The sequence below is a fragment of the Sorex araneus genome, chromosome 5 (genome assembly GCF_027595985.1).
Source record: "Sorex araneus isolate mSorAra2 chromosome 5, mSorAra2.pri, whole genome shotgun sequence".
NCBI lineage: Eukaryota > Metazoa > Chordata > Mammalia > Eulipotyphla > Soricidae > Sorex > Sorex araneus.
The window spans coordinates 200,349,568-200,375,676 of NC_073306.1; the positions used below are offsets into that span (position 1 = coordinate 200,349,568).

General features: G+C 38.1%; 1 protein-coding gene across 4 annotated transcripts in view; it reads right to left on the minus strand.

Moving 5' to 3' along the window:
* CNOT6L (CCR4-NOT transcription complex subunit 6 like) overlaps window positions 1-26,109 on the minus strand; it is a 110,437-nt gene that overhangs the window by 42,337 nt on the left and 41,991 nt on the right. For all 4 annotated transcript variants that reach the window (XM_055138484.1, XM_055138485.1, XM_055138486.1 and 1 more), the window contains 3 exons: window positions 25,175-25,361; window positions 24,566-24,651; window positions 6,405-6,494 (listed from right to left, as the gene is read on the minus strand). In XM_055138484.1, coding sequence (XP_054994459.1) covers window positions 6,405-6,494; window positions 24,566-24,651; window positions 25,175-25,361 — 363 coding nt within the window. The remainder of the gene's footprint in view (window positions 1-6,404; window positions 6,495-24,565; window positions 24,652-25,174; window positions 25,362-26,109) is intronic.

Sequence of the window (26,109 nt, forward strand, 5' to 3'; positions counted from 1 at the left end):
GCACTTTTAATGTTTTAAATAAATGAAACTACAGAGCCAGTGGATTACTGTTTATCAGATATATCTATGTGTCCTAGATCTAGTACAGAACCTGGATTAAAATTGATAATCCTATCACAATGAACAACAATTACCAACTTAAACATGTCTCAGCATCATATTTAAAATGTGATAAAACAATTATTCTTCCACTTTTATCTTCCATTTATGTCACACTAGATGCTAGATAGCACTGAGCCACCGGAAATCAACAAGAAAGAAAAAAACAAAACAAAACAAGGGCTTGATTTGTCTGGGCAATGTAACTAAAAACGAAGGCCAGAAAAAAAAATTAGGTTGGAAAACACAGTGCACTGATGGCCCAATCAACTACTGACATTTCCAGTAATCTACCAGAATAAATCATCCTATATCACAGTGTCAGGAAGCACCAGCCCTGGTCTACCCACAGAGATGGGATCAACTTAGTCTAAAGGCAACAGAATTCATATGTTAAATCTAAAAAGAGCAGTGCCTGATAAAACTGGGATTTTTAAAAGGTGCAACAATGCCACTAACATTATTCAAAATACCTAAGATGCAAATGAAAATCACTGGATCGAAAAGTCAAAAAAAAAAAACTATCAGCAGACACGAACGAGATGCAACAGATCTAAGTATAGTTTTAATTTAAGATTTAAATTCTTACACTTTAAGAACAAAACTTGAAATTCTTAGTTTAAAGAATACACTTTTTAAAATAAGGAAGCAGAAAACCTTGGCAAAGAATTAGAAAACACACTAAAATGGAAATTCCATTTGACTCCGAGGCGGCTCAGTGGCAAAGGCCTTCCTGCCAGGTATGCAGCCACATGTGTAGAGCATGATCCTGGCAGCCCATCATGTGTGATCCCAATACACTACAAAAGACAAGCAATTTGCAGTCACACCAGAGCCTGATATGTTTGAAGATGACTAGTAGGCAAATGGAAGGTAAGACCCTTCTAACGAGTATAATTAAAGAAAAAAAAAAAAACAGTACTATGACCAAGAGTGCAATCACCACAAGTATGTGAGTGAGAACTGTATTAAGCCCTGGAGAGCACTACAACTAGAATATGAATTAATACAACAATGAGTGTCATCCCCAGTGAGTCTATAAACAGATAATACAACTGGAGGCAGTACAACTTCCAGCATGCACACAGCAGAGCTTGCAGCACCACAACCAAGCATGTGTGCACAACTCCAGGTCATCACAACACCACCACCAAGGGAGAGAAGGGGAGAAAAATTTTAACTGAAAAATCTAGTAAAATAACAAAGCTACTAAAAGGGGCACAATAAGATAACAAAAGACAGAAGATAACATTAGTAAATTTGAAAATAAATCAACAGTTTATTCAATATGAATGATAAAAAAATAGGTAGAAAAAAATAGGGGAAAAAGTCTGTGGGATCTGTAGGACGATACAAAAGTGCTCAGATACACATCAAATTCCAGGAAAAGAAAAATAATGCATTGAAAACATGCTAAGAGCTTTTTCAAAAGCCCCAAATTTGGTAAACATTTCCCAAAAAGCAAGCAAACATTAAGCACCATCATCCAAAATAAGACACATTCAAAGGTGTATTATAATTAAACTGTCAATAAAGACAAAAACATTAGAGATAAGTGACACATTACCTATAGGAAAGAACAGATTTCTCTTCTAAAACCAAGGAGGTCAGAGAAGTGGCACATTTCCCAAATGCCAAAAGAATGTAAAAAACAAATTTGGCATGCAGAAAACCCACAATCAAGGGGTAAATCCCAATGTTAAACGACTTCATTGCTTGCCAGTTTTTCTATCAACATGCCTAAAGAGGTGGCCGTGAAGAGTGCTCAAGCGCTTACTTATGCTTGCTCAGCAAGTACAAGGTTTAAAGTTCAAACACTGATGCCACCTGCAAGCAAAAGGGATTCTGACAATTCTGACATCCCTGAGAAAGGACCTCAAGAAGGTTCAGAAAGAAAGCAGGGCAAAGATAAGAGTGAGCTTACCCATGCCCCCAAACGCCACACCGCCCCCCCCCCCCCCGGCGCCGCCCATACATGTCATGCATGTGTGCTGAGGCAATCTGGACTGTCCTATGGTCCGGAGCAGCCTTCTTTTCAACCTTTATACACCTGTGTGGACCGGCAGCTGTCCTGTACGCCAGCCCTCAAACCGAGAGCTGCAACCAATGCTGTCAATCAGTCTACACCTGCAGGCTGCACTGGGGAGGCTCAGCATGGTTGAGGCTATGATCAAGAGGACGCCAATAAGGCACTTTTTTCTTTAATGGAATAAAGAAAATGTTTAAGCAGAGAAGAAAAGATTATCTTAAAAAAATTATCTTTCTCCACATATACTTCTTAAATCATATCTGAGATTGAAGCAAATTAAAATGTCTACATGCTATTACATGTCAACAGAGAAGATACCCAAGACAATTGTAGTTTTTAAGTATGAAGATTAATGAGAGATAAATGTTAGCCATCAACATCAATAACTCACTTAAAGTGATAAAAGTGCATTACCTATGTGCAGTATGTTTATTATCGTACGTAGAGCAATCTGTGAGAAAGTTTTTTTCTTTTTTCTTTTTGCTTTTTGGGTCACACCGGCAATTCACAGGGGTTATTCCTGGCTCTGCACTAAGGAATTACTCAGGGGAATCTGGGACTCCAACCCGGGTCGACCGGGTGCAAGGCAAACACCCTACCCGCTGTGCTATCGCTCCAGCCCCAATCCGTGAGAAACTTTAAAAGAAAATGTAGTCCAAAACAACAAAACAAGATCCAATCCTATGAAATGTTTATACAACCCCAGGAAACCAAGAAAAAATATACTAGATGAAGAAACAGAGGAAACAAATTGAAAATAAATAAAATGGCAGGCCTAAGTTCCACATAATCACTGTCACTGTCATCATCATCTTCATCCCGTTGCTCATCGATTTGTTCGCGCGGGCACCATTACTTTAAATATAAATGATTAGGGGCTGGAGCGATAGCACAGTGGGTAGGGCGTTTGCCTTGCATGCAGCAGCCAATTCGATTCCCAGCATCCCATATAGTCCCCTGAGCACCACCAGGAGTAATTCCTGAGTACCGAACCAGGAGTAACCCCTGTGCATCGCCAGGTGTGACCCAAAAAGAAAAAAAAAAGGTTTAATTCAGAAATCATGTAGGCAGAATCAAACATGATACAACTCCATTACATTCTGTCCATAATAAACTCATTTCAAATATGATAAAAGATGAAGAACAATAAAAAAAAAGTGATATTAGTATCATTAAACTTAAGAGCAAAGAAAATTCATTAAGTTCTCAACTTCAAGAATGGGCTCTTGAAAACTGCAACTTTAAGCAAAACAGCATGTAACAAAAAGCAGGTACTCTGATACATTCTAACAACACATCCTTTGAGACCTTTTCCTCTCATCCACACTAAATAGTTTTATTTCAAGGCCTTTTACATAGGAACAATGGTACAGTGATAGGTATTGTGATAAAAAGGGGCCTGCGCTCAGGAGCACAGGCGCACAACAGATGGTGCACTGGCAGAGGGGAGGTGTTAAGTGGCACCAGGAATCAAACCCACTTGGAGCCGCATCCCAGGCCTCAGAATACACATTCTATTTTAAGTGCATACCTAACATTGACAAAAATTAATCATGTCTTGGGAAACAACAACATATTCAAAAATGTTTAATCACAGTATGTACTGACAATAGATAAAAGCTGGGCAAGAAAAACTGCCCTGTTAATAAACTTCTAAAAGACTGAAAGAACAATTACTAATTGCTATTAGAAAATAGCTAAATGAATAGAAATGCAAATAATTAAATCTGTGGGATAAAGATAAAACCACAGAGGGTGACATATAAATGATTAAGAAAAAAATCTGAAAGTTAATGATTGGATACTGATCTTATAAAGTTAGAAAAAAGGAAATCTCAAAGAAAGCCATGGAAGAAATACATTACTGATACAGAAAAAAAAAAGCAGAATATCAATAAAATCAAAGAAATAAATCTCTGAGCAAGACTATGAATGAAGAATGGACATTAAAACATAATAAAAGACATTCTGAATACATTTGTGACAGCAACTTTGAAACTGGGATAAAAATGAGATATTTCCCCAGCCCAAACAAGTCGATCATTTTCCAAATAATCAGCAAATTAATATAGTCGTAATCAAGATCCCTATATTTGAAGGAAACTTGTATCCTAAAAATGCTCAATCAACTTTTAAGTCTTTGTAACCAGAAACTGAATTTGGTTTTGCCTTGTTTTAATTATTACTTTAAAAACTTTGCATTTAGATATTGTTTAGGATGGAGAGAACCATAAACAATACAGCTAGGGCTGAAGCTGTGGCTCGGCAGACGCTCTGCGTCTGTGCGAGGTCCTGGTTCAGTCCCCAGCCACGGCACCGCCGCCCGAGGCCTGCAGCTGTGACCCCGGTAGCCTCTAACACCAACCACCACCAAGTGCAGCCCCCACACTAACAAAGTAGAGAGTACTTTGAGGATGGTCTACATGCTGAAATCTAGATTTCTCTAGCACCGTTTCAATATTCTGTATTTTAGAAAGACATTATGAGAAAAATGGCTGAGTTTAGTATCTTTTTCATATTTGTATGCCCAAATTTTGAGCACTTAAGAAAAAAAACTGGGGCTGGAGCGATAGTACAGCGGGTAGGGCGTTTGCCTTTCATGCAGCCAACCCGGGTTCAATTCCCAGCATCCCATGTGGTCCCCCGAGCACCGCTAGGAGTAATTCCTGAGTGCAGAGCCAGGAGTAGCCCCTGTGCATTGTCAGGTGTGACCCAAAAGGGGAAAAAAAAATTAGGCACATATTTAGTAGCGTTCTATATGTTATTTCTATATGTTACGCATCTAAGACTGGAAGGGAAAAAAACTCTAAGAAAAACTATTTTAGTCCCATAACTATCATTCTCAATTTAAAACCTGCTTGCAAAATTTCTAAAGCAGATCAGACTGGTGATTTCACTGATGAAAAATACAATGTGACTCAGAACCCACAACTACTACAGCCATGTAAGTTCATTTACCAGCCCGGCTTTACAGACTCATAATTTAATCTCTGAAAAGATCAAATAGCCACAAAAGTTCACGGATACATCAATCTCTCAGCTGAAAACTCTAGGGTGCCCTCAGGAGGGCTGTCCCTGCCCTGCCGAAGCCCCAGCCCCTCTCTCCGTCCCACACCTGCCACCATGCCAAAGGACCAGCTCCACCACCTCACGACTGAGCTCTGTCGAGATGCCAAACCGCCAACACTTCAGGTACACCAGTCTCCAGACCGAGAACTCTGGGGTCTTCTCAGAGTGGGGTCCAGCAGCCCCCTCTCCCTCCATACTTCCAGAAGCCCCAGCAGCCACACCCACGTCCCTCAACCAGCGTGGCCATGTCAGCTCACTGCCCAGTGAGTTTCTGGCATTTCTAGAGCACAGTTAAATATTCTGGAGTTTCTAGAGCACATGGTTGCACCTGTGGCCGTGCAACACCTCCAAACTCTCCAATCCTGAGGTCCCAGTTGCAGCACACCAAATTAGATGGGAAAGTAACCTAGTACCAACTAAGCTCAATAAACAGAAACATTAAGCTGAAGGTTCAATGTAACAACAGCTCTGTAAATCCTCAAACAAGGACTTAATGTCTCCATGGTGAGATATAACAATTTTCACAAATTTTCTTTTATTGAGGCATTTTTTTATAATTGTATTAGCCATTTAATTATAACAAGCAACATAAATTATTTTGTGATTGTAAAGGCAATAGGCTTGAGGGTGGCTGGGAAAATGGGGACAATGGTGGAGAGGTCACACTGGTGGTGGGATTGGTGTTGGAATATTGAATGCCTGTAACAAATGGATCATGAACAACTTGTAAACCATGGTGTTAAAATAAAGGGGAAATTTTAAAAAATAAAGTGTACACGGGGGCAAAAAAAAATGTAGATGTGTAGGTTACAAGTAATCTGCATCAAACTCTAACAGTAACTATATCTTTGTGATTGACAGCAACATGGAATCTTATATTCAGACCAATCAATTAACTAATTTATCAACTGTATAACTTGGAAAATAATCTCTGTATCTTAGAATTTTTATCTGCACAATGCCAGCAAATATTCACCCCTCATAGGTTCTTAAACAGTTCAAACCAGATAATGTATCTACAGATCCAAACAAATTCCATGATAAATAGCACTCAGCATAAAAAAGAATGCCTCACTACCATGGAACATACTACTGACAAGAACTTCAAATGTATATCCAGTTATAAACACTAAATGGCTTTTAAGAAACATATGCTATCTTAGCTGGTAGTAATATTTACAAAGTTTACTGCTGTGTCATTAATTACCTGCAAGATTGTCAAGCATGAAGTTCAGTAGCTTTCGGGTTCCATCTGGGTCCTGGTATAAATTGAGAATATCCTGTGATAAAGGATTGCCTACAGCACAAGAAAAATGAATAAATAAAATCTATAAGACAAGTTAAATGTACACTATAAAACATTAATTTGCCCAGGTGAATTTTAGAGTATCTGTGATATAAAAACATGAACATGAAATTACTACTAAAGAGACCCAAGGGAAAAACAAACTTAAAAAGACTTATTTTTTTCCCAGATCTCAGTTTGGACTGAATATCTATATATGGATTATTAAAATCCCAATCCCATCTACATACACATGCAAAAACACAGATATTATTCTTAATCACTTTTAAAGTAATGCCCAAATTTGGTAACTTTATGTAACCCTATAGTCTATAGGTTCTACATTTTCTTTGAAGACAGTATTTTAACAAAAAGATTGCTCTATATGAGAGCCCTGTATGAGATAAACATGTTTAAAAAAGGAGAGGAGTAGAGAGATAATATAGTGGGTAAGTCACTTGCCTTGCACGTGACTGACCCAGTTCTACACCCAGAAACCATATGTTCCCTTGAGCACCAACCACCATGAGTCATTTCTGAGTGCAGAGCCTGAACATTGCCAGCTGTGCCCCCAAAACAAAACAACAAAGGGATCTTCCAGTTAAAATATTTATTCCCTTACATATGGAGGAACAGAAGACACTTCAAGTATAAAAGAAACTTGTTACCAATATGAGTTAGGAAAACGTTACAAGAAAATGCACCCCCTTTTTACATGCATCAGAAAAATCTCAGTACTATTTTTAAGTACAGATTTATCAAATGTAAAATTCTTGTTAAAAATCTATATATTCCCTAAGAAATAAAGAGATACTCATTAAGACAAGTATGCAACAACAGTCTACAACAAAGATTTTCAACCTTTTTGGAGAGGGGGGCAAGAAAGGGAGAGTGTCTCGCCAACACTGCTCAGTAGTGCTGCTCAGATCAACCAGTGGGGGCTCCAAAGACCCCCTTGTAGTGCTCAGGGGATCATGACCCTGGGGGCTGCACGTTCAGGGACACACTCCTTGAGCTATCTCACCACCCACATCTCTCTGCTTTGATTTCCAACCTTTGTCAGACAAACAGTTGCCTGGCACTGACTTCCATGTACCAGTGGTTAAAAACTGGTCTAAAACCCAAATTTGAGAAAACAATGATCAGGCAAATTAAAGATGCCAAATATTAAAACAAAATACTCAATGTAACAAGCAGATCATGAATGCCTAGGATGAAATTCATTCACAAATGAATTGTTAGAAAAGAACAGAGGAGCTGGCAAAAAATGGCTCATCTACATAGGACTTGCCTAGCATATGTAATTCCCTAGGTTCAACCTCCAGCACAGCTGGTCACCTAATACTACAAAATACAGTCCTCTGAGCACTATCAGTAGGAGCACTGCAATGCCCAACCAAGTTTTGTCCCTGCCCTATTCCCTAGCATTGTCAGGTGAGCCCCCTATTTTAAAAAATACATATGCATATATGCATATAACTTCCTAGGGTAATAAATTGAAATGCACTAAAAATATTAACCAAGATACTTCTTAGGTGTATACGTTTGTCAAAACTAGTCAACATGCACACTTAAAATATTTAGATGTCTTACTTTAACCAATAGCAACTCAAAGTATAGGGGGGAAAATAGTCTTAGCTGAAAATAAAATTTTCAAAGAAAAATCATTCAAAGAAATAACTTAAACTGCACCACTGTGAATCAAAAATAAACGTGGGATTAAGATAATAATAATAAGAAATTTTGATATACACTAAATTGTAACCCTAGAGGGAATAGGACTTCAGTTTCTGATCCAAAATGCAAAAAGCTTCGAAGTTGCCGCTCCTGTCCTCGCAACTAAGGCCCTCGGGCAAATGGCTGTCTTGAACACAAATACAGAAACCCACAGTCCAGTGGAAGAGAAGCATGGCTGCAGAGCCCACAGCAGAAACAAGTATTAGAAGAAAGACTAATGATAACTGATAATGATAAATGATAATTGACAAATTGCAGGAGGCTCAGAGATCAAAAGCTGTGTCTCAGCTAGGAGACACATTACCCTCCGTGGGTCCCCAGCATACTTCAAGGGAGCCATGGATTCAAACTGCTTAACTAGGGGCCACAGCAGGAAACTGGAGGACCCTAGAAGGGCCACATAAAGGGAAACAGGGAGGGAATGGGTCACCATCAGTCAAGAAGCAGGTCAAGAAACTGTTTAGAGATCTATCTCCACATTGTCTTGAATTACTCCAGGAATCCTATCAGATTCTCACTGAAAAGACTAAGTTCCCTTGAGCCTCCGGCAGGAGAGGGGAGGTAATGTTCTTAACCTATAATCAAATGGAATTTTAGCACAAAGTGACATGGGGGCTGGAGCAATAGCACAGCGGGTAGGACGTTTGCCTTACATGTGGCCGACCTGGGTTCAATTCCCAGCATCCCATATGGTTCCCTGAGCACTGCCAGGAGTAATTCCTGAATGCCTGAGCCAGGAGTAGCCCCTGTGCTAGCCAGGTATGACCCAAAAAGCAAATAAACAAATAAACAAACAAAAAGGACACAGGTTGAGAGGATTACTGGAGCCTGACAGGAAAGGTGCAGGAGGGCCCACATCTGGAGATCTCACCACCCTGACTTGAGCTAGCTGAAAAACTGAAACCTAATCATAAGTCACAGAATCATTCCTTTCTTCTCACACTTGTCACCAGCCAACACATAACAAAGCTCCAGAATGAAACAGAGGATTACCACTGAAAGAGGTGAAGGCCTCTGAGCTTTATTTAGAGTTTCTGGGAAAACACAAAGACAAAAACAGAGCAGATAAAAACAAGGACAAGGACACTGGAGAAAATTTTAGACTCTGACACCACAGCTCTAACAAACAACAGACAACAGCCTAACTCCTAACTAGAGACTAGAGAACAGGAGAGAGAAGTGTCTGAAAGGAAAAAGGCTAAAATTTTTTTAAATCTAATTTTTCATGAATATAAGAAAAATAATGTATGCAAGAAAGTTTATGACAGGACTTCATTTTACTAAAATACATTTATTGTATTGCAATCTAGAAAATGTTAATTACAAATAGAAGACTGAAAGTCTGAAGGAGGGCTAAAGATGCAGCCCAAAGTGTTCGAAACAGAACCCGCAAGTATGACGCCCTGGGTTTGATTCCTGGTACTGTACGGCTTCTTAAGCACCACCAGGTATAGGCCTGGTGAATCCCGAGCATTGTTTAAAGTGACCATCTTAGTGGCCCCCAAGCACTGCCTTGAATGGCCTGGTCCCAAATACTAATGGTTGTGGCCTCTAGGACAATCAATAGAAAAACTTAGCGTTTTTCTATTATATATAAATATAAATTATATAATATAAATATAAGTTATATAATAATAAAATTAGACAGGAAAAGATACCAAGGGGTAAAGGACCAATTTCTTCAAAAAGGAAAAAAAAAATCCAAAACATCAAAATCAGGCATTTTGATGCCAGCCAGATGGCTTGGCTGAAGATCAAAGACTTCCTGACCCATGATAAATAGCTATACCAAAAGGGACACATAATCAGACCTGGACCTGGAGGAAGTGACCAGCAACTCTCCATCATTCACTCAAGGACAACAGGCTTAAATGGAGACCATGTTCTCCCCAACAGGCCTGAGAATGAGTGGAAACCAGGAACACTTGGGCCAGGATGTAGATTAAATTTGCTTATTGGCTTGAAAAAGACATTTCAGTGAGGAAGGCGTGATCTTTTGCCCCAGACATAAAAATAATTGGGCCAACAGTCCTTCTACCTCAGGAATCACCATGGGAATTCTAGATCAGGATACTTTTAAATTATTTATTGTTTTTCACTCTTGTGCTTCCTTTGGGGGTGGGGGGTACCAGGGGGAAAGGGGCAAGGGGGGGTGGAGAATGAGGAGTTTGATCACACTTGGCTGTGCTCAGTAACTGAACTTGGGTCAGCCTCGTACTTTACCAACTTTACTCTCTCCAATCTCAAACTTCAGTTGTTTTTAAGTTCTCTAGATTCCCAGCAGTCGGAGCTTAGTGGGAGGGAGAGGAAGGAGAAGACAGCTAGACAACAGTAACAGCAGCTAGAATATAGACTATTATCTTCATAGAGAAACAAGATAGATGTAAGAACTTCAATTCTCCTCTACTAGTTGACAAAGAAAAAACAGTAAAGATGGATTAGATCAAAGAACAAATTCAATCAACTTCACATATTTATGTAAGATCCTACTGAAAAAACAAGAAAATACACAATATTTTCCAGTGCATATGGACATAGACCATATTCTGGAACAGAAAACAAATTAATATATTTGAACAAAATAAAGCACACTATCATATCTGACCATACAAAATAAAACTAGAAATCATCAACGAATACCTAGGAAATTGTCAAGAATTTTGAAATAAACATCCTACTTCTAAGTAATCCATAGTTAAGACAATATAGGAAATATTTAAAGGTGTTGGTTAAATTAACAACTGTAGCACTGTCATCCCGTTCATCGATTTGCTAGAGTGGGCACCAGTAACGTCTCACAATGGAGACTTGTTACTGTTTTTGGCATATCAAATACACCACGGGGAGCTTGCCAGGCTCTGCCGTGCCGGATACTTTCAGAAGCTTGCCAGTTCTATGAGAGGGACGGAGCAATCGAACCCGATCAGCCGAGTGCAAGGCAAACTCCCTACCCGCTGTGCTATCACTCCAACCCTTTATAACAAATTAACAACACATGAGCAAAATGTGTCAGGTGCAAATAAATCCACATTTAGATATAAATTTTTAACATTGCTTAAATTAGTAAAGAAAATTCAAAACTCCAATGTTTTAATATTAAGAACCTGAGGAGGAAAAAGGCGTGTAACTCAAAGAAAGCGGAAGGAAATAAAAAGAGAGCATAAATCATAAATTTTAAAATAGTAAACAAACTACTGATGAACCCAGAATACAGAACTTAGATTAGAAAAGAGACAAATAAGTTGGTAACACTCTCTTTGATCGGAACAAAAATACAACAGTTAAATATCAAGCATAAGAATAGGAGCATCCTTGAGGCACCAAATATTAAAAAGAAATAAATAGGGGCCAGAGAGATAGTATAGGGTTAAAGCAAACACTTTGAATGCAATTGAACCCAATTTGATCCCAGATCACAAGGCTCCCTTCCCCAAGTACTGCAGGGCACAGCCTTGAAGGCCCCCCACCCCCGGGACATCCTTGGGGAGGCCCAGGTACTCCTCAGCACGGCAGGGATTGAGCAACACTGAATCCTTGGACCTTCACATTAAACCACTGACCCTCCTGGCCTAGAATCAAAGGGACAGCTGTCCCTACCCCACCCCAGACAGCCTAAGCACAACTTGAGAGGTAATACTCCCTAACACACACACACACACACACACACTCGCCGCCCACCATAAAAGCAGCAACAAAACAAACAAAAACCCTGGCAAAAATAGTCAAGGACTGCCATAGCAATAATACGGTGGGTGGGTTGAGCAGTTGCCTGGGTTCCATCCCCCGCATCCCATATGGTCCCCCAAGCACAGCCAGGAGTAATTCCTGCGTGCAGAACCAGGAGTAACCCCTGAGCATGGCAGGTTGTGACCCAAATAGGGAAAAAACAAAAACAAACAAAAAAATAATAGTTAAGGATCAACCATTTCAGAATTCAAGGGAGAGAAAAAAAGCAGAATATGAAATAAATATATCCCTCATTTACAAAGCTGCTTGAAACCAATGAAACAATAAAAACTGAATCTGAGTTTAGGAACCATATTCCCAGATATTGGTCAACAAATGCATCATGTGGTTTCTTGATATTTCCCTAGTGTGAAGGGGATAGAGGGTGGGAAATATGCCTAGAAAAATCATTACAAGCAAATGTTTTAGTTTTATGGCTGCCTAATAGTAATAGTTGAGGCAGACTTTTTCATTAAAAAGCTTAGAAATCAAGATGTTAGCAAGGGTATAAAAGGCTCTGACATATTCCTGGACTCTAGAAGCCGTATTACGTGTATATGTAGCAGCTATACACATGCTTAGGAAAGCAGCAGCATATAATCTCACCTCTATCTCACCTTGAAGCGATGCACAGGTATGGAAGTGATCATTAGAACAAAAGTTGCAAACTTCCTATCTAAACAGTGGAAGGTATAACCCCAGAAAGTGTCACTGGTCAAAGAATATGATACCCAGTGTGTCAGGCATTTAAGGAAACCTATGTGTAAGCATTAGCAGACCACTAAACTGAATAAAGATGTCAATGGCTATGCATGATAAAGAGTTTTGCCTTTTCAATCTGCAGACTTTTCAATCACCCAAAAGTCTGCCAGTCCTTGAAACAGTTAATGCTGCTGAATAAATGTAGCAATAAAACTTTTCATTTTAAAAAATGAACACACAAAATACTATTTCATTTACTATTTAAATGTCTTTTTTATTTCTGGCTTACCAAATATTTCTTATTTTCATAGGTCTGCAGGTGTGAAAGCTGAAAAAAAACCACGGTTTAGATCCAGAACAAGAACTTCAATCAGCAAGGAACTCCACATCACTGATCTCATTCTCACAGTGCTTTGAAACTCATATCAAGATTGGCATATGAATGTATTTGTGCTAAAATTAAAATTTTTTTTAAAAGAATTGGAAACATAACTAATGTAGCAAACATCAAATACAAGAAGCAACAACAACCACCCTGGACAGGAGAGATTCTAATTTCAGAACTGTCACATCATTTAAACAACCAGTTCTAAATAAACAACAAGGGGGGAATGAAGAAACAAAAAGTACATCCCCATAGAGAAGGGAAATAATCAATAGAAACTATTGTCCAAAGACAATAAATATTCTACATTAAGATTCATTAAATAAAAACTTTTATTTTAATGGACAATTAATTTACAAGAAAAGAGCCAAGAACATGCAATGGATAAGGAAGTCTTAGAGAATAAATGATGTCATTTAGCTAAATGTGACGACAAACTAAAAAAGCTCAGCACTTCAGGAAAAAAAAGAAGGGGAAAGAAAGAGGACTTTGAAAATGGGAAGGCATACTCTCTACCCTATGGGAGAGGATGCCTGCAAAACATACATTAAATAGGGGGTGAATATCAAGTAAATAAGGAACTTGTCTACAAAGAATAAACAAATAGAGGATCTGAATCAGTATTTTACCTCAGTAAGAATAACGATAGCAGCCAGAAAGTAAATACTGTTTATCATCACGTTTTTAAAGAACTGCAAAGATATTCCTTTTTGCTTTGGGGTCATATGCATCTATGCTCAGGGCCTACTCCTGGCTCTGCACTTGGGAGTTACTCCTTGTAGTCTCTGATGGGATGCCAGGGAGCAAACCTGGTCAGACGCATGTGAGGCAACTGCCCTCCCCACTATACACTCTGGCTCCAAATTCTCAAGTGCCTGCATTCACAAATCTCTCTCCCCTCTTCTTGTCTCACCCTCCCTCCCCCCAAACAAAATTATTTACTTTACCAAAGAAAAGCAAATAAAACCACAACATTATCACATAATACTTGGTAGAATGACTATTACACACACACACACACACACACACACACACACACACACACACACACACAAAGCAAAGTTAGGCAAGAATATGCAAATACTGTATTTCATTTATAAGAAAAAACAAATGAGCAAACAAAACTTTTAATTTGGTTGTTATTCAAGCAAAAGAAGGCTGAAGTGAGGAAAACAGGGAAGGGAAGAGATTTAACTTATGGTAGTCAGAGGAAATAACTCTTGGCAGGGATCAGAACGTACTATATGAAGATGTTAAAGCATATTATTATATACATCTGAAATTTATATCAAACTTACCAAAATGAAATTTATTTTAATAACAATTTAAAGAACAGAAAGAAAAGTGAAGGACAAAATAGCACTCAAGAGATTTGTGAGAATATCATTGTGCTACTATATACATATGTTAGGAGTCCCAAGAGAGACAACTATAAAAAAAAAATTAAGAATAATAACCAAAGCATGCCAGATTTGATGAAAAACTTCAAATTTATAAATTCAGGAAATTCAACAAACACTAAGTAAGACTGAAAGAGATTCACACCAAGACTAATTTAAAAAGTTGTCGAACGTTAATGACAGAGAAAGAATCTTAAAAGCATAGGGAAAAAAGCAGCTCAGCATGTACAAATTTGCAGTAAGATCTGATTTCTATCAGAAACCATGGGACCAAAATGAGTAGAGTGACACTTTCAAAGTAGTATAAGAAAAATGCTATCAACAAAGAAATCTATGACTAGACAAAAAACACTCCTTTATTTCTTAAGGGATTATTATAAGAGTAAAGTGTTATCAGATAAAAAGACTTAAACTCATGTGAAAAAATAAAGAATACCATGAAAAGGCAATTGTGTAAGTACATACAAAAGTTATAGTTAAGTATATTTTCTAACTCTTATCTCAGAGATGATTGCAAAATGCAATAGTTGTGAATCTCTGATGACAAGCACACAATATATAAAGATAACACACGTCAATGAGACCTACAAAAAAAGCAAAACAAACTATAGGTACAAAGTTTTCTTGTATTGCTGAAATTGACATGACATTAATTCTAATCAGTTAAACTAAAATCTAACTTACTAATTACAAGCCTAGGATAATCACTAAGAACAGAACTCAAGATAATAAGAGAAACAAAGAAATTAAACTAGTACAACTAAAAATATCCATTTAAAACTAAATTAACTGAGAAACACAAGCAATATAAGACATAAAAAACAAAATTGCAGGCATATATCCTGTCCTTATCACTAGAAACATTAAACGGAAAGGTCCAGGAACAGCTCCGTGGCAAAAAACACCAAGGCAAGGGCTCAGTCCCGAGCGCCACTCCCGTGCACAAACAAGGCCCCAGAAGCTCTGCCACTCAGCCCCCAACACTGCAATATAAAATATGAGTCTCTGGAGCACTATAGACTCCCAGAAAGCACATGTGAAAGTACTACAACTCAAGTGTGAAATCTCCTGAGAACACCACAGACTACATGCGCAAGCACCACAGTCAGATATATAACCACAGACAAGCACAGCAATCAACCATGTACGTGACCTCTGGTGACCAAAAACAACAACCACCAAAGCAAAGAGAGGGGAATAAATAAAATCTTAAAAACATTAGATGTAAATGGATTAAACTTATACTATAAAAAGTGATTAGCAGAATAACTAAAACACTGTGCATGAAAAATATGCTCCTCACCTCTTGTGGTAACATACTACACATTATGAACCAGTGATCCAAATATGATGAAAGTAAGAGAAAACAATAACTAAAGAAGCTGAGTAGCTTTTCCAACAAAAGATTTAATTAGTCATTTAGAATTTGTTTTAATAAAGAAAATGCTAGGCACATGCAACTTCACTGAGAAACTATCAATCATTTCAGATTGAAAAGCTATTTTCCTAACACTTTCCAACTGATTTTTTGAAGCCAGAAGTACCTTGACATTAAAAAAAAAAAAAGGACACTGATTCAAATGTATAAATCCTCAACAAAATGCTAGCAAATAATATATTAGGAAGAGAATAATAATGACTAAGTGGTATTATATGAGAATACAAAGTTGGTTCAATATTTGAAATCCTTCAAAGTAATTCAACATATTAAAAAATTATAGTTGCAGAGAACAGTTTTTGAACAAATTCATATTGTAGCAATGACAAAAACTCTCAGCTAATGTGGAGTAGAAGGGTAATTTATTTAACCAAAGAATCATTTACCAAAAAACTTGCAGATTACATAATGGTATAAAAACATACTAAAATGTAAATAAAGGCAAGGATATACATTTCTATTTAACTCTGTCGCTAGTCAGTATGATGAGGCAATAAATTAAAAAATATATATTATTTTTTAAAAGTAAAACATTTTCTATTCATATATTAAGTTTGTAAAACTCACAGAAACATCGTTACAAATGTTGCTGAGACAAAGGCAATGATATCTTTTTAAAAATTAACTGCATTTAATTCTTTTTTTTTTGGGGGGGAGGGGTCACCCACCTAGCAATGCTCAGGGGTTACTCCTGGCTCTGTACTCAAGAATTACTCCTGGTGTAATTCCTGAGAAATTCCCTGAGGAATTACACAGGGAACCATATGGGGTGCTGGTGATCAAACCCGGGTCGGCTGTGTGCAAGGCAAGCATCCTATACACTATAATATCACTCAGGCACCTCAACTGCATTATTTTACACAATACTGAAGCATAACGGGGTAGCTATAAGTTAGACAGCTGTACCTTACAATATCATCAAAAGCATTAGACCTGCTGGTGCAAATACTGAAGAAAGTTTCAGAGCTGTACACTGAAAACAACAGAACACTGGGTAGTAAGTTCTACAAAACTGAGGATATTACGTATTCCTGAGTGTGAATTCCTTAAAGACTCAACATAATATTGATTTCTTCCAAACTAATCTACATATTTAGAAGAACCAAAACTTAAAATTTCAGCAAGATATTTTGCAGAAATTAAAATCTAATCTAAAACTCATGTGAAAATGAGAAGACTCTAGAGGAATCAAGGCAATTTTAAAATTTTAAAATACAAACACATGCTCAAGGCTTGTCATAAAGCTACAGTAATCAAACATTTTGGTATTGGCTTAGATAAGTGCAAGAGACTAGCAGCAGACCCAGATTATTTGGGTCAACTGAATTATGACAAAATTGCAAGGGAAATCAAGTAGAAAACAACTCTTTCAACAAATAATGCTGGAATGGCTGGATCTGCAAATGCAAAAGAGCCAATCCTGCACCACAAAGAAAAATAAACTCCTACAGATATGTCTAAAATGTAAAACCAAGGTAAGATCTAAATGTGAAATAGACCTAAATGTGAAAACACAAACTAAAAAAAAAAATCTAGGAAAGAAAACTTTTATGTACTTAAGGAGGTAGATTTTTTTATATATGACAAAGGTATAATTAATAAAAGAAATGAGTTTATAAATAGAATTTCATCAGTCTTATAAAGAAGAGAAATATATGCCTCAACAGATCAAGAAAGTATCAGCAGAATACTTAACTGAAAAAAACTGGAATTAAATTTCAGTCAATTCGGCAATAAAATTTGGCAAAAGATAGGAGACACTTCTACAAAAATAAAAGATATAAAAGATGATGGTGTGATTATCGGAGAAATGACCACTACAACCCATAGCCTATTTGAACAGAAAAAACTAAAATACTGATACCAAATACTGGCAAGAACCAGTAACAACTAAAATCCTCTCACATTTTTGGTGGGAATGTAAAATAAAAGCCATTATTTAAAATGGTTTCACAGGTTTTTTTAAATAGGGGCCATGAGTGCTTGACTTGCATGCAGTTAACCCACATTTGATCCCAAGCACTTTATGCATTCCTTATGCCCCACCAGAGGGAAGCCCTGAGCACTGCCAGGTGTGACCCAATAAAAAAACAAAATTTAAATTAAATAAGGGCCATACAGCACTGCTGGGGATAGGAGGCATTCCATAAGCTCCCAGTGCCAGAGTTCTGACAGACATGCGCTCAACCACTTACTTTCTTGGTCCCAGTTTCTTATGAAGTTTAACTTATACCTACCAAACAATTTGCCAATCCCACTTCTCAAAGTATTTACCCAATGAATATAAAACATTTCAAACAGAAATCACATTCAGGAAGCAGAGAGATAATAGAGCAGGTAGGGTACCTGCACCAGGGTTTAATCCCCAGGATCCCATGTGGTCCCCCAGTACTGCCAGAGGTAATTTCTGAGCTCTCAGTCAGGAGTAACCCCTGAGCATCACTGGGTATGGCCAAAACAACAGAAAAAATAAAATAAAATAAAATATTTTTAAAGTCACATTCAAATGTTTAATGTGATTTAGTCTTAATCACCCATCACTAAGGGCTACACAAACTGCCAACTTGTCAAGATAAAATAACATGGTACATCCACACAATGGAATATGATCTTGCAATATAAATACATCTTGTGTATTTTATTTATATCATCTGAAAGATGTTCACTAGGCAAATCACACTGTTAGGTGATTTCATCATTTGGCAAATGTTATAGAATGTACAATGACTACAAGGGCTAAACATTACTAAGCAATTAAGAACTCTGGGACCACGATCATAAATGTAGATAAAATACTGTGGTACAATCACACAATGCAATACTACCTCACAATAAATACATCATGTGATTTTTAATATCAAGGACATCTTCTGAATAACATGGTCCAACAAAACTGATTCATAGATATTTGGTTATCTCAAGAGCTCGTATAATTACAAATATACTTTAAGTGTAGTAAACGGAATTCCACAAAGAAAACACCAGGCAATGCTAATCTGACAGAATTACTCTACCAAAATTCCAAGAACTGATGAGTTCCATCTAAAACTCTTTAACAGAACTGAACAGTAATATTAAATGAAGGTTTATCTTATTCATGAACATATATGAAAAACATTCCTTAAGGGTTAAAGAGATGAGTCAGAAAGATGCAGCGCAGGCTTTGCTACTTTGCATAAAGGAGCCCTGGGCTTAACGCAGCAACGCAAGAAATGTTCATCTTAATCTTAATCTCCAGACATTTCCAGGTGTGCTGCTCCTGAGCACTGCTGAGTGCAGCACATAAAACAAAACAAGGGGGCTGGAGCGATAGCACAGCGGGGAGGGCGTCTGCCTTGCACGCGGCCGACCCGGGTTCTATTCCCAGCATCCCATATGGTCCCCTGAGCACTACCAGGGGTAATTCCTGAGTGCAGAGCCAGGAGTAACCCCTGTGCATCGCCAGGTGTGACACAAAAAGCCCCCCCCCAAAAAAAAATAAAACAAAACAAAATTTGATAGTGGCTTTGGTTGTATTTTGGTGGCAGAACCCATGCCTCACATGTGAACCTGGTTTCAGTCCCCAGCACGGGTCAGGAAAGAGAAGAGAAAAAAACTGCTGGAAAACCAAGTCCACAAGGGATTCTGTGCTTCCCTACTCATTTTTGGTAAATGTGACTAATTTCAAGGCTTAGCTGCCTACTGAATAGCTCTATAGTTAGCTATGTAGGCAACTAAAATGTCAAGGAAACTTCCATCACAATATTACATGAAATTCTTTGCGCCCACCCCATCAGGGGAAGCAGGATTAGCTTTTCACAACTTATCATAGTATTTTCTGCTTGCTTAAAAAGTGCTGCATCCTTAACCTAGATCACCCCAATGACAATACACAACATCTGGATCCATTTGTTGTTTCAGTAACAACAGTCACTGTCTCTAACCCCAAAACTGCATGTTTTCTGCCTTTATCTATGAAACAGAAATAGGCTACCTAGTTTAGTTTTCAAACAAGGTAAAATCTCAGAACCTCCAGTTCTTGATCGATATTCTCAAAATAAATCCAGCAATGTAAATAAAAGAAATAAATAATTTTAAAAAAGAATCCAGCAATGTGCAAAAAAGCACCATAATAAATTTCTCTTAAGAATTCAAGTGTGGGGCTGGAGCAATAGCACAGCGGGTAGGGCGTTTGCCTTGCACATGGCCAACCCGAGTTCGATTCCCAGCATTCCATATGGTCCCTTGAGCACCGCCAGGAGTAATTCCTGAGTCAGAGCCAGGAGTAACCCGTAAGCATCTTTGGGTATGACCCAAAAAGCAAAATAATTAAAAAAGAATTCAAGTGTGGTTTAAATGGACAAAAAAGGGTCTCTTTCCCTGCCACTGCAGAATTGTATGGAGGCAAAGGCTTGGGTGTGTTAAAGATTTGGCTCCACCGGCAATCCACCAGCAAGGCCAAGCAAGGAAGGCGTTGCTGCTGGAGGTGTAATGAATGGACATGAATGCTGCTTTACAAGAAGTTTTGAAGACTGCCCTCATTCACCATGGCCTCATATGTGGAATCTCAAAGCTGCCAAAGCCTTAGACAAGTGCCAAACCCATTTTCTTGCGTTTGCATCCAACTTTGATGAATCTATATATGTCAAGTTGGCAGAGGCACTTTATACTGAACACCCGGTCAACCTGATTAAGGTTGGTGGCAACAAAAAACTAGGGAATAGGTCAGCCTCTGTAAAACTGACAAGGAAGAGAAACCCCTTAAACTGGTTGGCTGCAGTTGTGCTGTGGTTAAGGAATGTGGCAAAGAATCCCAGGCCAAGGATGTCAGCAAGGAATACCTCAAATACAAGAAAGAAATAAGAAATGTGGCTCTTAAGAAATAATAATAAATTGAAAAGCATGTACACCTATAATTTATCACTTTATAAAATAAAATATAATATATAAAATGAGGTATATAATCATTTCAGTAAGTGAAAAGCTTTTTTTTTTTTTTTTGCTTTTTGGGTCACACCCAGCGATGCTCAGGGGTTACTCCTGGCTTTGCACTCAGGAATTGCTCCTGGCAGTGCTTGGGGGACCATATGGGATGCCGGGGATCGAACCCAGGTCGGCCGCGTGCAAAGCAAACGCCCTACCCGCTGTGCTATCGCTCCGGCCCCAGTAAGTGAAAAGCTTTAATGAAATACAGCACTTGAGCAGAAAGAGAAGGAAAATTCTGGAAACAAAATGCATTTTTACCAAATAAACAAGAACAGTAACATTCTTATATTAAAAATATACACGAAAGTATTTCCTTTAAAATTGGGAACAGACTCATACCAGGTACTGATATTTCTATCTAAAACTACACTAGAAACAATAGTCATTATTAGCAAAGGAAATTATTATCTTGAGATAAAACCAAAAGAATTTTCAGGCATATATTTAAAGAATGAGAATTTAGCCACGTTGATACATATGAAGCTTTGGTATATGGCATATTACAGGCACTGATCAGTAATTGCTTAATTTTTAAAAAGTAAAGGAGTAACACAAAAAATCAGAACAATAATAAGCTCAGGTGTAATGAATAAAGAAATAAAAGAAAAGTAGGAAATTTAACAAATTTCAATATTTGTATGAGTATGACTTTCATGGCTCTCATCTCAAACTAGGATGAAATGAGAGGAGCACCCACTGCAGATTAATATAGAATATTAGAATAATCACATTTATAGGCTATAGACTGTTCTTATTGCCATAGTATTTATTCCTCTTATAAAATCTGTATTATACCACTTCATTTACTCTATCAAAATCCAACATGGAACACAATGGTTAAAACTAGAGTTTAATTGTATGAGACTATTACTCAAAAACAGTAGAAATGAGGCCCAGGAAAACTGGTCCATGGTTGGAAACCTGCCACAAGTGGGCAGTTAGGCTAGAGAAGAGACCACTATGGCAATGATAGTTGGAAATGATCGCTCTGGACAAAAACTGAAGTTAGATAAAGGGATATGCATGATAACCGTTCAGTACCTGTACTGCAAACCATAATACCCAAAAAGAAAGAGGGGGAGAGAGAGAAAGGGGAAGGGGAAGGGGGAGAGAGAGAGAGAGAGAGAGAGAGAGAGAGAGAGAGAGAGAGAGAGAGAGAGAGAGAGAGGAAAGGGAGGGAGGGGAAGAGGGAGACGGAAAGGGAGAGGGAGAGGGAGAGGGAGAGAGGGAAAGGGAGAAGTGCCTTTCATTAGAGGCAGATGCGGTGGAGGGGGAGGAGGGCGACTCCCGGGGACACTGATGGGAAATACACACTGGTAAAGGGATGGGTGTGTTGGGACACTGTATGACTGAAACGCAATTATGAATGAATTTGTAATTCTGCCTCTCCCAGTGATTCAATTATAAAAAGAAAGAAAGAAAAAGAACAATCATCACTATGGGGGGAAAAAAGTAAATAAAATTAAGAGTTTAGTCTGTTGAGTAATTCTATTAAAGGACAAAAGGGCAAAAATTACAGCGTTAAAATATTTTTAACAAGAAATATCACAACTCCTGAATCCATAAGGTACACAGGAAAATATAGGCAGAACTCTCCATGACACTGAAACTAAAGACATCTTCGAGGATAAAACATTACTGACCAAGAAAATGAAAGCAAAGATAAACAAATGGGACTACATAAAACTAAGAAACTTCTTCACCACAAAGCAAATAATGACCAGGGCACAAAGACAGTCCATAGGATGGGAAAAGTTATTTACACAACACTTATCTGATGCTAGTATTCAAGATGTATAAAGCACAGTAGAATTGTACCAAAAAAAAAAAATTAAATCCCATCAAAAGATGGGGAGATGAACAGAAACTTCCTCAAAGAAGAAATACAAATGGCCAAAACAAACATGAAAAAGTGCTCAATATCACTGATCAGGGAGATGCAAAGCAAAATAACAATGAGATAGCATCTCACGGCACAGAGACTAGCACACATAAAAACAAACAACCAGTGATGGTGCGGATGTGGAGAGAAAGGGATTCTCATTCACCACTGGAGGGAATGCCAGGTGGGACAGCCTTTCTGGGAAATAATTGGACATTCCTGAAAAAGCTAGAAACTGAGCTTCCATCCGCCCCAGCAATAACACTTCTGGAAATATACCCCAGGGGCCCAAAAACAATGCAGAAAAGTCATCTGCACTCCTATTTTCATTGCAATACTACTCACAACAGTCAGAAATAACCAGAGTGCCTGAGAACAGACAACTGGATAAACAAACTATTGTACAATTATACAATGGATTACTACCCAGCTGTTAGGAAAAATTAAATCATGAAATTTGCTTATATACAGATGGACACGGAGAATATCATGCAGAGTCTGAGGGAGAAGGACAGACATAAAATGAATACGCTCATTTTTGGGATATATATATAAAAAAAAAAAAAAAACACAGTATGAGAAAAATACCCAAAAACAGTAGAAGGGCCAGGACGACTGATCCATGGCAGGAAGCTTGCCACAAAAGAGGAGTGCGGGGCTGGAGTGACGCACAGCGGGTAGGGCGTTTGCCTTGCACACGGCCGACCCGGGTTCTGATTCCCAGCATCCCATATGGTCCCCTGAGCACTGCCAGAGTGCAGAGTCAGGAGTAACCCTGAGCATCGCCGGGTGTGACCCCCCCCCAAAAAAAAAAGAGGAGCGGGAGGGCAGTTAGGGTAGAAAAGGGATTAGTATGATAATGATAGTTGAAATGATCACTCTGGACAAGAACTGAATTCTGAAAGGAGGTGAAGTGATATGCATGATATCCTTTCAGTAACAGTATTGCAAGCCACAGTGCCATAAAGGGGGAAAAAAAGAGGGAGAGAGAAAAGAAAAGTGTCTCCCATAGAGGCAGGCTGCAGGGTGGAGGGCTAGGGGAGAGGGGCCAGCAGGAGGGAAACTGGGGAGAGAGGTGGCAAGAAATGTACACTGGAGAAGGGATGGATGTCAGAACATTGTATGACTGAAACTCAATCATGAATGAATTTGTAACTGTATCTCACAGTGATTCGATTAAAAAATAAAACTTAAAAATCACAACTTAGAGAAAATTAACAGAAAATTTAAAACAAAGCAAAAATTTTTCACCAAATTATTTAAAATTATGGTAGCACTGTAGCACTGTTGTCCCATTGTTCATCAATTTGCTTGAGCGGGCACCAGTAACATCTCCATTGTGAGACCTGTTGTGACTGTTTTTGGTATATCGAATACACCACGAATACTATGTTGAAATTCTGAAGCCCATGACACCAAAGAACCAATTTCCTTTCATATTCTCAAAATTATACTAAAACCTAACCGTACTGTAGCCAACTAGTCTTTTATAAAAAGCATAGATCATCTCAATACTGAGTAACAGTAGTACGCTATTACACTTAAAAGCCATTCACCTTTGGCTGGGGAGATACTTCAAATGGCTGGGCCAGAGAGAGTCCAGTGGTTAAGGCACTTGCCTTGCCAAGTCCTTAAGTTCAATCCCCGGCATCCCATATAGTCCCTCAAACCCACCAAGATTAACACCTGTGCATCACTAGTGGCCCTCAACCCTGGCCCAATAAAAGGGGCTGGAGTGCATGTTTTGCATGAAGAAGTCCTGGGTTTGATCCCCAAGTACTGCAGGAAGTTGTCCCCAAATACCACTAGAGGATGTCACAAAACCAAAACAAACAAAAAGTTACTCACCTTTCAAACCTAGAGTTTGTAGCTGGAAGAGCCGACCAAGTTCATAAGGCAAAACCCGTAACAGATTGTTATTTAAAAGCAATTCCCTGTTTTTAAAAAAAGCAGTAGTTTAGTTTAGTATTTCCAATTTTATTAATCTCTACAATTACTTTCTTAACCTTAATTCTAAAATCCCATGAGCATATGTTTACATTTAAGGTACACTTCTATACAATCACCAAAAAGTAATGTTCAACATTAAAGTACTATAAAATGTATTAGTGGTGACAAGTGCTGAAAGTGTTTCTAAAATTTATCATACTCAGCTTGCCAGTTTTACTTATTAAGTAACTATTTTCCCAATCATTTGATTACTCTTATCAGAGTGAAAATGAAACTTAATATCTTAAACCCAACATACCTAAAATCGTTCAAGAAAAATTGTTACACTAACAAAAGCTTCTTAAAACTAAAAGGAAGTTCAACTCCTGGACTGTGCTCTCACAGTTTGTATCAGTTAATGTTCACATACAAATGGAAACCTTATTGTACAATGGGTAACAGTCTCAAGATTTTATTTAGTAAAGTCAGTGATAAATAAAATGAATCGTATCTCTCATGCTCCCTTACCTGAGAGACACCATGTTTCCTAGTTCTGCTGGTAAACTTCTGAGTTTATTGGATGATAGATCCAGGTAAACCAGATTATGAAGCTTGGCAATATCAGGTGGAATGCGACTAAGGTAATTGTCATTTAGGTGCAGTGCTGTCAAGTGTGTCAATGACCAAAGTGATGTACTTAGGCTCCGCACTCTACCTAAAAGGCAAAACATTAAAACATTAAACTCAAGAAGACCAAACTACAAGGATTAAAAAGTGGATGATAGGGCCAGAGACATAATACAGCAGGTAAGATGTTTGCCTTGCCCACAGCTGACTCAAATTCAATTCCCAGCACCACATATGGTCCCAAAGCTCCACAAGGAATCATTCCTGAGCACAGAGCTTGGGAGTAAGCCCTGAACACTGCTGACTGTGGCTCAATCCCTCCCCAACAAAAAAGTGATAGAAAGTCTACAAATATATAGAGACATTTATATACACATATCACTATCTTTGACATTTTAATTTTGTATTCAATTTCAATTCCTTCCAAACATACCCAGCCCTTCTTTAATTTCATGTCATTTTTGCCTGGCAACTATTCTTTCTCAGAGACCCTTCAAGTAATAAATGAGATGTGGCATAATGAGGTCCCTAGAGTGAGGATGATGAGTCTCAAAGAGTAAGTATGCAACTGCACTAGACTTGAGGTAGCACAGTCCTGAAATATTTAAGTTATAGCATTCCAACAGAACAATTTCTTACATTCTCCATGAAAATTGGAAGTGTAGGGTATTTCTAGGAACTTAAATAGTTTCATAAGCTTTAAAAAGACTAAAGGGAGCATCTGATATTAAAGTTGTAGATTAATAACTATGATTTATCACAAAATGAAACATATTCAAGGAAATAGTGACAAATTACTAAGCTTTATCAGTCATCCATGGAGAAACATGTAGTAG